The sequence below is a fragment of the Pocillopora damicornis genome, chromosome 11 (assembly GCF_964200805.1).
Source record: "Pocillopora damicornis chromosome 11, jaPocDami1.2, whole genome shotgun sequence".
In the NCBI taxonomy this organism is placed as follows: Eukaryota; Metazoa; Cnidaria; class Anthozoa; order Scleractinia; family Pocilloporidae; genus Pocillopora; species Pocillopora damicornis.
This window is the reverse complement of record NC_142680.1, coordinates 19,780,273-19,794,647: the sequence shown is the minus strand read 5'-3', so window position 1 is coordinate 19,794,647 and position 14,375 is coordinate 19,780,273. Positions and strand designations below refer to the sequence as shown.

General features: G+C 35.9%; 1 protein-coding gene and 1 long non-coding RNA gene across 2 annotated transcripts; one reads left to right on the top strand and one right to left on the bottom strand.

Moving 5' to 3' along the window:
* Nucleotides 1–227: 227 nt before the first annotated feature.
* LOC149038049 (uncharacterized) lies at nucleotides 228–1,961 on the bottom strand. Its single transcript, XR_016180790.1, has 3 exons — nucleotides 1,940–1,961; nucleotides 1,717–1,893; nucleotides 228–369 (listed from the first exon to the last, which is right to left on the bottom strand). It is a non-coding gene; the product is annotated as an uncharacterized LOC149038049 (long non-coding RNA).
* A 136-nt stretch (nucleotides 1,962–2,097) lies between these two features.
* Nucleotides 2,098–14,374, top strand: LOC149038048 (protein zyg-11 homolog). Its single transcript, XM_089186682.1, has 23 exons — nucleotides 2,098–3,321; nucleotides 3,839–3,970; nucleotides 4,417–4,475; nucleotides 4,628–4,699; nucleotides 5,196–5,250; nucleotides 5,536–5,589; nucleotides 5,745–5,858; nucleotides 6,519–6,566; nucleotides 6,887–6,945; nucleotides 7,144–7,215; nucleotides 7,700–7,754; nucleotides 8,048–8,098; nucleotides 8,257–8,370; nucleotides 9,141–9,188; nucleotides 9,378–9,419; nucleotides 9,666–9,714; nucleotides 10,283–10,353; nucleotides 11,090–11,143; nucleotides 11,475–11,542; nucleotides 11,963–12,092; nucleotides 12,779–12,831; nucleotides 13,267–13,361; nucleotides 14,044–14,374. Exons 1-23 carry the CDS (start codon nucleotides 2,368–2,370, stop codon nucleotides 14,196–14,198), a joined length of 2,604 nt encoding a protein of 867 aa, XP_089042808.1. The 5' UTR covers nucleotides 2,098–2,367; the 3' UTR covers nucleotides 14,199–14,374.
* The last annotated feature ends 1 nt before the right edge of the window (nucleotide 14,375 follows it).

Below are 14,375 nucleotides of genomic sequence, written 5' to 3'. Positions count from 1 at the left end.
ATCTTGATTTCCTGGCCATAGTTGGTCCATGATGACCATCAGAAATCACAGGATGTTGTGGAGCTAAGCAGTACTTTCCTCGGTATTGCTGGGTAGCCATGAACTAGTTATTCCACTAAATAGTCCACGGCAGATCAAGAAATATCATTTTCAAAAGTAACAGCTCTGTGGCAGCTGTGGCTGTTGATTTGTTGAAGTTCCTGCCATTGATCATCAGTAAGGTATTTGAAGTCTGCTTCACTGAAAACTTCAATGAGAGTGTTGTTGACTGACAGTGACAAGTAGTTAATGTGTGGTTGATCTGGTATGTTGCTCAGTGATGCTGATCTGTGGAATGGCCATTGTTTGGGGAGAGAGCTTACATGGTTCCTGATGATACAAAAGAGGACAAACCATTATCTTTCTACTATGTTGCTGTGTACACTCAAAAACCTAAATGTGCCACAACTGCAGGAAGCAGGATTTTCATTAAGAAACAAAGAAGCAGAATAGTTGCATAAAGTGACAGGAAAATATTCCCCACCTCTGAATAAAAATACATTTGAGGTCATTAAAATTAAGTCAGAGAATTCTACAGATTAGCTGGAAAATTATCGTTTCTCTATTGCTCAATGATCTTTCTTGTGAAATTTACTTAGTTTGAAAAGTGTAAAGTGACCACGCCCATAGGATGGGGTACCTGTCCGTTTACAGCTACTACCCCTTGCCCCCACTCTACTCTACCCTCCAAGCTTCTTGTAGCCATTTTATGAAGTTTTCATTGTTTTCTGGTGTTAATTTATGCAGACTACAAAAAAGAGTTTGCAATGACATGGTCTTTATTGTGGTGGCTTCTACCATGGTGACTGCAAGAGGGATAACTAACAATACTTGCAGGGGGAAAACTTAGGACAAACTGAAACAGCACAAGGCTGGGCTCTCAAAAAAATTGAAGGGAGCCCAGTGCTCTGAGATTTTGAAATCCAGGGAGCCCAGCATATGCTTCTAATGAAAAAAAACCTCCTAGTTGCCCAAGAGCAAAAGCAAGGTGCCAGGGGTCACCAGGTGCTACAAGAGCCCAGCCCTGCAAGTCCAAAATTGGAAAAAGAAATTTATTTTCTCTCACTGAATAGAAAAACAAACATCAAAATGTGGTAAGAACAGCAGTAACGCACTTGGCTCTGCCCTGTGTGCCACATTTTGATGTCGTCTGTGATCTGTTACTAAACAGACCCACAGCAGTGTGGAATCTATTTGTTAACCCCTCAACTCCCAGACTGAATTTGCAATTCTCCTCACTGTCAACCATACAATTCTTATGATGTTAGTTCTGAGAATTTTGTACTGGATCAACTAATTATTTCCAAATTGATATTTTTCTTTATTCTCATTACTTATCTGTTTGATAATAATTGTATTGATATTGTAAGGAGAAATTCTGCCTTGGTCACTCATAGGAGTTTAAGGGTTAAAGAGTGACTGACAGTAAAATGGTGTCATTACATGTTGCTAAGCAACACAGAAAAGTTGCAATGTAACAATCAAAACTGGTGTACTACTCTTTGTCTTTTCCCTGATCATTTTAAGCATTAGTGACGACTTTAAAAGTAATCTATGACATTTAAAAGCAGTTCTTTACGTTCTGTGATACTATAAAGATTTAAACGATGAGCTATCGTCCTGCTTATAAACTTGAGGTCTCCAGAAAAATAGTCGGCTTGATTCTAAAGAACTTACCCAATTCCTCGTCTTCCATACTGGAGATAGAGATGTCTGTAGTTTTGTCTTCCTCATCGCGGACCACTCTACCGAAACTGTTTCCTCTCCAAAGAGATCTGATTCCAGATTTTTTCTTTGATGTCTCTAAATATTTCTCAAGTTCTTTTGAAGAAGTTTCTTCTCCGATCAAGCTTACTTTTCGTGTTAAATTTGAAGATGAAGTCTGTGACAGCCGCCTTGCCTGTTAAGCTGAATCCCTCCATTTTCCTTTCTTTGAGGACATCTTTGTAGATCTAAGACTTAAACGCAATATATAGTTAAGTTTTGTTGAAAGTTTGATGCCCACCAAATAAAACTGTTTTGGAACCTTCGGTTAACGGTTCGGAAATTCGAAATAAAGTTGATATATATTCGGAGGTGCTCGGATTGCTTCGGAGATTAAACGAGTGGCTACAAAGTTCAATATAAACGCGGAAGTTGTGATTACACTACTGTTCTGATTTTCTGTGTACTTACATCTTTTCTCTCGAAGGAGCTACATGATTGAAGATCAAGGTGCAAGGAAGGAGCGTCAAAGAAATGGAGGAACTTAAACTGCTTTTACTGCGTGTGTTTTAGGGCAGCTATATTTTCTTGTAAATTCCTTGCATTGTAAAACAGCGTCTCAACATGAGCACAGTTTCACCAGCTTCTCTCGAAGAAATATCCCTGAGCTTTATCAGTGCTAACATTGAAGATTTATGCCACAGAGATGTTGAAGATGTCCAGTATGGCGAGGTTTCTTTTCAAAAACTTAGTTTCATTTCTTCGTTATTTCTCCACGAACAACTGGCAGACAATATTATGAGATGTCTCTCGTGTGATAGAAACCTGACAGATAGGACTGCATCTTTATTTGTTGATCCGCGGAGATGTAGAATCAGACATTTCTATCTCAGGAATTGTCAGCTGAGTTTTTCAATGCTGAAACTACTCCTTGGAAAACACACAGTCGAGAAACTAGACTTATCTGGAACAAAAACGTTCTCCTCGTCTTTATTTTATCAACTGTTGAATGGAATGTCATCGACAGTAAGGGAGTTAAATTTGAGTTGCACACCATTTGCCTTAGACTTTGCTGCCATGAAGCCACTGAATCGTTTGACCCATTTGGATGTGAGCCATTGCACTGCTATAGACGACCACGTGATGTCGGTTGCTGCTCAGAATATGGATTGTTTACAACACATTAATATCTCGAACACTGCGATAAGACACGTCTCTTCATTTGGGAATCTAAGAGGTCCACTGAAAACATTAATCGCTTTTAACACACCAATAGCATGGACAAAACCTGCTGAGTTTAAGGACTTTACATCATTACAGAAGCTTGATATTTCAAGAAGTTCTGATAATGATTTTCACCACGATGGGACAAATGAGTCTGTGAAATTTGATGAAATGCTTACAGACCAATGTATGATACCAAACCTGGTCTCTCTGGATGTTTCAGGTGTTTCCACAATAACAGCAGGTGCTTTGCAGTCATTTCTTAGTTCTCATCCTAACCTTGAGTTCCTTGGCCTTTTCTTGATGTCACGGAATTTACAAGAACAACTGGAAAAGAGTTCTCCTCATGTTAAGGTAGAAGTATCATAATAATATAATAACTTAATGATATGTAACAGAGAAAAAATGTCATTGTTTTGAACTAGAATGGTGAAAACCTCAAAGTTTGTTGGAGATATTTTCCAATTTTAATAATATACCTTCCAAGTTCCATATTGTTGAGGGACTTGATGTGAAGTCTATACTCAAATGTAGTGGCCCATCTCGCTGCACCTCATCCTGGTTTACTTAAAAGCAAATTAGAGTGTTACTATACTACCTCCTTGGATAGGATCCCAGTCTATCACAAGATTACCCCCAACAATCATCAGGTTCTTTCCAAAGTGTAGTATCAGAGTTGGTCACATTACACCTATGTGCAATACAAATTGATATTGCTGCTAACATAAGGGATATGTGACTTGGCTGCATAATACTTAGTGTAATTTTCTGAAATCTTTTCATCCATCAACTGCTCTTGAAAAGCTACTCCTTATACTATTTACATCATAAAAGTCAATAATCGAATTAAATGTGGCTTATCTTTCATCAGATCACAGGTGAAGCTACTGAGAAACAGATCCTTTGTTCATTGGAAATGTACCCAGACAGAGCTGATTACATGATAAAGGCTTTGCGTTCCATCAGTATTGATTGGACAGCAAGAAAACCACAAATTCTCAAGGTACACAATGAAATGGCTCATCTAGTTAACTTAAGGTTTATCAGGGTCCTTTGAGCTCCAAGAGTGATCATCGATATACAGAAAAAAAATTTTTCAACCTGTATTCATTTTGGAGTACGGTTTCTGATTTATGATTACAGCAATGTAGAAATTTAACGTCACTGACCTAACAACCACAAGCAGGTTTTTCATTATATTTAGAAATTGCAAAATTTGCTACTTGCAGAGCAGAATTCTCCAACTACAGTTCAAAGGCCTGAGGAATTTTGTTTTCATCTCCTACTACTGCATTTCTCATAAAAACTCTGCAGAAGTGAAAGAAACTCATTCGAGAATGTTGTTTCTTAATATTTTTCTTTTCCAAAGGGGAAACTCCTAGTTATATGATGCTTTGAACATCTTAGGATTTAGAATTAGTTTAATTCTTTTTAATTCCATTCACACAGCTTGTTCTTACTCCAATGGAAAAACATCCAGATGATTTCCACATTCAAATGGCTGCTATGTAAGTTAATATTCACAAAGATTCTTGAAAAGTTATGATAATTATTCAAAATGAAACAATTTTGGTTACTGAAATAAAAAAAATGTTCTAAAAGTCTTGATTATTTTCAAATCAAAGGTTTGGTCAAAGAGTGAATTATCTTTTGAATTCAGAGTTTGTGTAGGTAACATTATCGAAGAAAGAGGAGGAGAAGCAGACCCAGAAGTGCATCCTAGTTTCTTAAGGTAATAAAACTTATTACTGGATACATGATTAAATATGGTGAACACACTTCCTTAACCGTATTAGAGGGCTGGTGTTGTTGTGTAACAGAAGATAGCAGTAATATTCTGTGCAACCAGGTGGTTGCCATGGCAATCAAGCCACAGCCCTCCTTGAAGCACCTGTCAACACAACACAAAAAAAAAGTATGTGAAATGGTTACATACTCAAAATGTGGAAGTTAAGGTGGGGTGGGGAGTGTAAACCCTCCATGTCCCCCTCCACGCCTTCCTCCCTCCAACATGTTTGTTAAACCACTGCCTTATTAATCTAAGGTGGAGAGGTGGTAATTTTCACTTTCAATTTATTACTTGATTTTTTAACAGTGAATAATTACAGTCAGAATCCTTTAAAGTTAACATGCACTTTGTGCAAGTTTAATGCCTCTAACTTGCTTACTCTGCATGGTGACAGAATGATTCAATGTGATTATCTTTAGTTATCTGTTTTATTTTTCAGTAAAGTTGCATCTTTGGTTCTATCGGTAATGAGAACTTTTCCAAAGGAGGGTCGGGTAAGAATTTGCTTTATTTATGATAAATGAATCAAGACAAACAGTAATCTACCATCAAAGACTCTTTATTATGTTTTGATTCTGCTTGATCTTATGACAAAATGACAGAGCAATGAAACATCAGAAAATAACCAGAGCAGAATTAATGTATTCATCGACTGAGCACAAGGAACAGACAGGAAATTCTTACATAGCCTCATGCCAATATTTTCCAGGTCTGCCCAATCTAACTCAATCACTCAGTGTTTGTCATGAGCACTGCCCCTTTTTTCTTTCTTTTTATAGCTGTTGTTGAAGTGTATGTTAATTTTGGTGTCAAAACAAGTTGTCACAAAAGCAGTAAGTAGAAATGATTCAAATATTGTATATTATCTTAAGTGCATCGAAGGAATATTGGCTCTAGAATATGGGCTGAAAATTTAGTGCAGTAACTGTGAAGAGACGTATGTCACCAAATAGAGTTGGAAACAAATAACTTGATTTTTACTTTGCAGACATTCAACTACTTTGAAGCATCATGCTTGGCTATGGATACTCTGTGCAATTTTCATGGTAACCGAGATATTTCTTGGCTGGCTATAGAGCTATGTGCCAGACTGTGTTGCAAGGTATCATGGTATAGTAGACAAATACTAATTAAAAAAATTGCACTTTTAGATAGATTCTTTGCTCAACTTGACACTCAGATATTGGAAAAGCAGGAGAAGCACGCATTATTCAAAATGTTGGCTGTTGGTGGTTAGGGGAGGGGTAGATGTGTAATTGGTCAGATATTGACATTGACCCAAAATTTCATTAGCATTTCCCCTTGAATTATATATAGTAACTGCAGACATTTTGAATAATAATTGCTTCTCCTGCTTGAATATGCACTTCCTCCTCCCCTCCCTCTCTCTCTCTCTCTCTCTTATTGTCAAGTTACCTTGTTCACTGAATTAGTAAACTCTTTCATTCTCAGAAGTGATTCTCATAGAACTTCTTCCTATAATATCCTTACATTGTCCAGCAAACAGATAATGAGAAAACTCAAACTTATCTGGTAGAAGTTATTTATATTGATCTAACACCAAATTCATGCATCTAATTTTCAAGGAAATGTGTAGCAGCCAAAAGGGAGAATTAACAATCAGATCTTTGAGTCTGCAAAGACATGCATGTCTAGACAATTATTTTAATGACGAAAACTATTAACTCAAGTGGTTCCCTGCTGTAATTTGAAGTATCTAGGGTTACTAATTAAAGGCTTTTCTGATTCCACACCTGTGCAGCTGACTCAGCAAGAAAAATGTGCTCTTGGCTCAGAGAAAAACATTATGGTAAGAGACGTAATATATTAATCAATAAAAATAAATTCTAAATTCATATAATCAGCAATTGTTATTAATCAAAGCAGCATTTTTTGGCATGATAATCAGGTATTTAAATATCTCAAGTTGTGGTTGATTAGATTACAGTTCGAAGGCCAAAGGAATTTTGTTTTCATTCCTACTAATACATTTCTTATGAAAACCCTGCAGAAATGAAAAAAGTTCATTTGAAAATGTTGTTTCTTAATAATATTTTTCCTTGTCAAAGGGAAAACTCTTGCCTATAGGGTTTTAAACCAATCTAATTCTTTTTAATTCCATTTGCACAGCTTGTTCTTACTCAAATGGAAAAACATCCTAAAGATTTCAACATTCAAAGAGCAGCTATGTAAGTTATAATATCCATGAAGATTGATAATATTCATCAACATGTATAGTTAGGATTATCATTCAAAATAAAACAATTTTTTTTTATAAAAAACAAATTTTAAAAACATTTTGATTATTATTTTTAAAACAAAGTTTTGACCCTATTATATAAACATTACAGTTTATTAACATGTTTTGGATGTTCTTTCGAATTCAGATTTTGTGTAACTAACATTGTCATGGCAAGAGGAGGAGAAGCAGACCCAGAAGAGCATCCTCATTTCTTAAGGTAAATTCTCACTGAATACATGATTAAGTGTGTTTAAATACTTCCAAAGTGGTATTAGAGGACTGGTGTTGTCAAGCAACAAAACATAGCAATAGCTGTCTTGGCAACCAGGTGGTCACACTGGCAATCAAGCTTAGCAGCCCACCTTTACGCACCTATCAACACAGCACTAAAAATACCAGCTTGTTAAATGGTTACTTACTCAAAAGTTGACCATTGGTAGGGGTGGGAAAGGAAGGGGGGAAGTGCAAACCTTCCATGCCCCGCTGCTACATGTCATTGGTTAAACCACTGCCTTGACAACCTGAGGTAGAAAAGTGGTTAATTTTCACTTTTATTATTTGAGTAGTTAAAAGTTAACAATTAGTCAGAATCTTTTGAAGTTAACATGCTGTTTGTGCAAGTTATGCCCCTAACTTGCTTACTCTGATGACAGAATGATTCAATGTGGTTATCTTTAGTTATCTTCTGATTGACTTTTCAGTAAACTTGTATCTTTGGTTCTATCAGCAATAAAAACCTTTCCAGAAAAGCATCTGGTAAGAATTTGCATTATTCATGATAAATGAATCAAGGCAAACAGTAATCTACCATCATTAAGACTCTCTATTGTGTTTTGATTCCACTTGAATTGATATCTTATGATAAAATGACAGAACAATGAAACATTAGAAAATAATCAGAGCAGGATTAATGTATTCATCGACTGAGCACAAGGAACAGACAGGAAATTCTTACATAGCCTTATGCTAATATTTTCCAGGTCTGCCTAATCTAACTCAATCACTCAGTGTTTGTCATGAGCACTGCCCCTTTATCTTTATTTCCATAGCTTTTTTGGTGTATGTCAATTTTGGGGTCAAACCAAGTTTTCACAAAAGCAGTAAGTAGAAATGATTCAAATATTGTAAATTTAATCTCCAGTGCATTGAATGAATAGTGGCTAGTAGAATATGGGCTGAAAATTTAGGGCAGTAACTGTCAAGAGATGTATGTCACCAATTAGAGTTGGAAAAAAATAACTTGATTTTTACTTTGCAGACATTCAACTATTTTGAAGCATCATGCTTGGCTATGGATGCTTTGTGCAATTTCCATGGTAACCAGGATATTTGTCAGCGGGCTATAGATCTATGTGCCAAACTGTGTCTCAAGGTATCATGGTATAGTAGACAAATACTAAAAAAATTGCACTTTTAGATAGATTCTTGGCTCAATTTGACACTCAAATATTGGAAAAGCAGGAGAAGCACTCATTATTCAAAATGTCTGCAGTTACTAATTCAGGGGGAAATGCTAATAAAAGTTTGGATCAATGCCAGAATCTGAGCAATTACACAACTACCCCTCCTCTAACCCAACATTAACTTGACTTGTCATCAGTTGGCTGTTGGTGGTTAGGGGAGGGGTAGGTGTGTAATTGGTCAGATATTGACATTGACCCAAAATTTCATTAGCATTTCCCCTTGAATTATATATAGTAACTGCAGACATTTTGAATAATTAGTGCTTCTCCTGCTTGAATATGCACTTCCTCCTCCCCCCCCCCTCTCTCTCTCTCTTATTGTTAAGTTACCTTGTTCGCTGAATTAGTAAACTCTTTCATTCTCAGAGGTGATTCTCATATAACTTCTTCCAATAATATCCATACATTATCCAGCAAACAGATAATGAGAAAACTCAAACTTATCTGGTAGAAGTTATTTATATTGATCTAGTGCCAAATTCCTGCATCTAATTTACAAGGAAATGTGTAGCAGCCAAAGGGGAGAATTAACAATCACATCTTTGAGTCTGCAAAGACATGCATGTCTAGACAATTATTTTAATTACAAAAGCTATTAACTTGAGTGGTTCCCAGCTATAATTTGAAGTAAGCATCTTTGTTACTGATTAAAAGCTTTTCTTATTCCACATCTGTGCAGCTGACTGAGCAAGAAAGACTTGATCTTGGCTCAAAGGAAAACATTATGGTAAGATATGTAACATATTAATCAATAAAAATCAATCCTAAATTCATTTAATTAGCAATTGTTATTAATCAAAGCAGCATTTTTTGGCATGATAATCAGGTATTTAAATATCTCAAGTTGTGGTTGATTAAATATGTCTTTCAATATATCAACTATGTCTTTACTAATCAATTCATTTTAAAAATACAGAGGGTGTTTAATATTATTCAAGAAAAGATCAGTGCAAGGCAGGTATGGATCAGATAGAATTTACAAATGATTTCATACTACAAATGTCTTTTTTTTTAATGGAGTAAGCAGATTAAAGAAAGGTTAGGTTAAGCCTTGTGTGCTGGGTCATCACCTTTATGGTTTGATTTGCTGTATGATAATGTTGTGTTGCCTTTGAGCAGAATTATCTTTCAGTTCAACATTTTCATCATCGATGATTATTAATGATATTTTAGATTGTTTGACGCAGTCTTTTTTTTCCTCTAGGAGGATCTCACATTGAATGAAGCACTTACTGTTCTATGTAACTTAACTGGTATGCAATGTTTTAATATCTTTGCAAAATTGTACTTTGAAAAGAGATTTATGAAGAAAAAAGTTTGCATTTAAATAACTTTTCAATGTGGTGTGACAGGAATGGTACACTCTGTTTAGGTCTTTGAATGATGCATGTAGCTGGTTGAGCTAAACTCAGGGTAATTTAGGAAAGTCTTTTGTCATTTGCAATGACAAAGGGCTAATGCTTTATGGTGGCTAATCTACATCACCAACCCTGTTGGAATAGTATATTACCACAGTTTGTTAAGAAATGTACCCCCTTCACTTGAGCTAAACTCAGTTTCCAGCCCAAGAAGTGATCAGGAGACTGGTTGTCCAAATAGATAATATGTTAGCTCATTGCAAGTTACCCACTAACCCAACCCTCCCCTGCCATTTTGTCAGCTTTTTCTGCCATTTTCCCAAGGCATTATGATATGAGGGGTAAGTGTCTTTCTCTAGAATGTAATACAATGACCCTTACCCAAGTTCAGCAAATTAAACCAGGAGGAAGGCTATTTCCATGAGCTGTCCTGATAAAAAAAATTTCTCTCTGTCATTCACAGATGAGATACCCAGCACTTGTTCTCTATTTGTTGAGAAAGGAGGTTTTGAACTGATGGTGCAAGGCTTGAGGGTATACGAGAACATTCTTTTCTAGAAACTGTCAAATAAACTCAAACAAACTGCTAGGAGGCAGAGTGGCTCAGTGGTTAGGGTGCTGGACTTGTAATCTGGTGGTCCTGGGTGTAAGTCCCCCACCCCAAGTTGAACTCCTCAGCTGTGCTGTGTAAATAGCCAACTGGTCAGCCTCCTGGCAGTCATAGTAAAGTGCTATCGGATAGCAATAGAAATAGCTAAATATTGTCAACTGTACGGTGTCAAACAGCAACAGCACAACAGAGTCCGAGTGTTGTTAAGTAAATATGTTTAAGGTTTCACAGCTCCCACACACCTGGCGTCAACAAAACTGGGATCAGACGGGATCAGATCATGGACCAGATCATGGATCAGGTCATGGATCACATCACAGATCGAAAAAAGAAAATTTTTGAAAAGTGTAAAAATCAAGAAACTATTTATAAAATAATAATACTTAAAATATAAGATTAAAAAACTTAAAATATGTCAATTGAAATTAGAAATGTTGCATGACAAGCACCAAAATAAAGTCTGCCTGGTCCCACTGGAAGTTCGTGTCTGTGATCCAATGCGGTCCAATTCAGATTTTGTTGATGCCACCACACACTTACCCAGGTGCTAACCATAGATATAGTGTTGCCAAATATAGTATATATGGTCTTACTTCTTAATGGTGCAGTTACAGTCAACAATTTCACGTTTAATCTGATGCATTATAAAATCAACTCTAGCTGTTCAGAGAAGGAAGCCAAGCCATTATCAAAAAGAAGCTTCTTATAACACTGGTAAGCCACCAAGAAAAGCCTATTAAGCACAGGTCCACCACAAGGCTAAACAATCCTGCTCAATATGGTTTTCAGAGATCAGATTTAAGTCTTCTGTGATGGACAGTTAGAAAAAAATAGAAATGGGAAGCTCAATATCATGCACCAGGAAAGAAAAGGCAATGACAGAGCATTTAATAACATTTCATGTCTTAGTTAATCTCACTTTAACTTAGGAACCTATAAGCAATAACAAATGAATAACTACAAAATCTGAACAATTACAAACAGAAATCAGTCAACAGCCCAAAGCAAGTAAATTCACTTTGATCCTCGTTATTTTGTGTTTCAGAACATTATAGCTGAGATTCCAAGTCTGAGGCACTTATTCATCACAGATGAATTGATGAATCTTATTGGGTAATGTCTTTTTCTGTTTGACAAATAAGGTTTTTTTTTTAATTAGGAATATTGAGTTTGTTTGCAACAAATTTAGGCAGCTTTGAATCTACACATCAAGTGATTTGTCAAAGCTTTGCAACAAGGTCAAATTCAGCAAGTGAGACTGAAAGGCACATGAAGCTAATTAAAAATTAAGTTAATAAGTGTTTTTGAGAGAACAAGGCAGTTAAAGTAGTGCTGCTATGTTAACATTTATAATCAAGAAATGTTTTAACTTGTGGAAAAGTATTTAGTCCAGAGCATTTAATCAAAATTATTCTTTGAGGACACAAATGAAAATGTGTTTGTTATTAATCCAACAAATGATAATTATTATTAATAAATAAAAAAATCAGTCTTCATGGACCTAATGTGAAGCTTAATTCTTGTCTTGTGTAGGTCTCTCCTGGATGATGGGCTTCTCCAGTTGTCCTATTTTTGTGGTGGAATTTTGTCCAGCATTATGTTGGAGTGGTCTGATGATAGAAAGCTACAGTCGTACAGCAAACAGTATTTACTTGATAAGCTGGTAGATATTAGTCGTCTTACTTTGGGACATGGTTGCAAATTAACTATAGTAGGCTTTGAATACTCTTCTGTAACAAATTCATCTTTGGGTTGACATTTTTTTCATTGTTTTTTTTTTTTTAAATATGAGGCAAAGCTAAGCAAATTTTATATTGACAGTTACTTTGAAAATCAGAAAATTATACCATCAGTCCCATGTACAAGTAAACCTGGATGTCATTTCTGTAAAAGTGAAGAGATTTTGTACATTTTGTTGTGATACAAACATTTTTAAAATTGTGAGTCCATTTAAGTGACTTCACCTCTTGAGCAGGGACTAGAATGGAGCAATTGGAATTAGGGAGATGAGGGTGGGGACATGATCTAAAAACAACACCTCCAGGTGTAAAATTTTTTGCACTCAAATATCTCAGGTTTAAAAATTTGCCCCCACCCCTCACCTCTCTTAACCCTCAACACCCTAACATCATTATGCATATTCTCCATACTGTTCTCACTAAATTTCTTAAAGTGCTAGAAGGAGAACTTGTCTAACAATCAAGAGCCTCTTTAATTGGTGATCAGTTCCTTTATTCTCATGAGTAATGTGCGATTGAGAGGCAACATTGTAAGGAGAAATTAGATGGTAATCACTCTTGTGACAGCAACAATGTTGAGGTAAAAATGTTTTGTTTTTCTCTTTATCAGGAACAAGCTGTGAACCGATGGGAATTTCCTGCAGACCAGTTTGTTAGATATAAGTTTGTATATCTTTTTGCAAGATTATCTTTATCAAGTACTGGTTATTTTTTATCTTTTCATGAATAGAACAAACACAACAAAATTGTACGAGCCATAGGGCAAGTGCAATTTGTAGTCTTCAAAAAATTTACAAGTGCTTATTTGAACCAAACTGCATGAGAAATCATGTTGTTATACCTATTAATGTATGAGAAAAAATAATCACAGAAGGTTCAGTCTGGTGAGAATTCAACAGTGCACATGGTATTTTTAATTTGCACTCATGTGACATGAAAATTGCACCTATTTTCAGCCAATTAGATGTTCATAATTTTTTTTTATGTATATCATAGCAGATCAAAAATTGATTCTTACAGTCTCCTGTGGGAGGCACTAGTTGAAGTTTGTGTACAATAAATATTAAAATTGTCACCCTTTTCCCCATTTTCTGTTAGGTCGTTCAGATCTTTTGTCCCACTCCTCCAGTGCGCTATGCCTGCTGTGCAGATGTGGGCTTTGTGGGGAATCATAAATGTCTGCACCAGTGACAGTAAGCACCTCTTGATCTTAAATTGTTTGAACAGTGCCTTGGCTATAATAAACAACTCAGACAGGATGATGCATTTGATTTTTGTAAGGTTGAGCATAGATGGAAACCTCTATTTGACCCCATTGATGTTGCTGACATAAATTCCAACACCCCCCCCCCCCCCAGTGCATTCCTTTCTGTGCAGGGAAGGCAGGGTATCTTGAAGTTTGTTCAATTGGTCTTGTAATGTATAGCAAGCAAATCTAGCTATGATCATCCTAAAATTCTTGCCTGATTTACATTCAAGATTTAGGAGTTGGTCTTGTTATGCTTAATTGGTAGACAAATGTCACAATTTATTGAATTTGGGACACAAACTTGCACACCTTTCTCATATGAACATGGAAAAGTTTAACCCTTTGACCTGCAGTTTCTCCTTACAATACCACCCCTGAGTCACACATAAAGGTCATGAGAAGAAAGGAAATGATCAACAACAAAAGAAGCTCTTGATTTTTAAACCAATTCTCCTTATTAATACATGTCTTACAAAAGACAAGCTTGAAAACTTTTGGCAAAATTTTTCAAGATATGTAAGTGTGATGCAGTCCTATTATGAAGATTACCTACTCATGGTAATGAAATGATCAAGAGCTGAATTAACAGACAATCAACTCATCACAAATCTAATCTTTTTTTGCAGTGCAACATTATGACCCTCTTCTTTCTGATGTTGAAATCCCGGATATTGTTCAGAGGGTCTTAAAAACATCACACAATGGAGTCAGAGAGCTGGCACAAAAGCTTTTAAATACTGTGGTCAATTTTGAGCCAAGTCAGAAAAAGAGAAAATCTTAACTATTGTGAAGGGACTTTCAATGACAACCTTATAAAATTTGATTAGTAGTTTACTTTTTGACGCTTAAAAAGCAATATTATCAATACAATTTTCTCTTCAAATTCCTTTAGCAGATCTTTGTGAAATTTTTACAAGTAGGATTGGTGACAGTGGAATAAATAATTTCAGGATGCTGT

Excerpts from the sequence above, each read along its gene's own strand:
- LOC149038048 (XM_089186682.1), top strand. The coding sequence starts at position 2,368 with ATGAGCACAGTTTCACCAGCTTCTCTCGAAGAAATATCCCTGAGCTTT. Across the intron at positions 5,859-6,518 it reads GTGCCAGACTGTGTTGCAAG|CTGACTCAGCAAGAAAAATG; the intron begins GTATCATGGTAT and ends ACACCTGTGCAG. Across the intron at positions 13,362-14,043 it reads AAATGTCTGCACCAGTGACA|TGCAACATTATGACCCTCTT; the intron begins GTAAGCACCTCT and ends CTTTTTTTGCAG.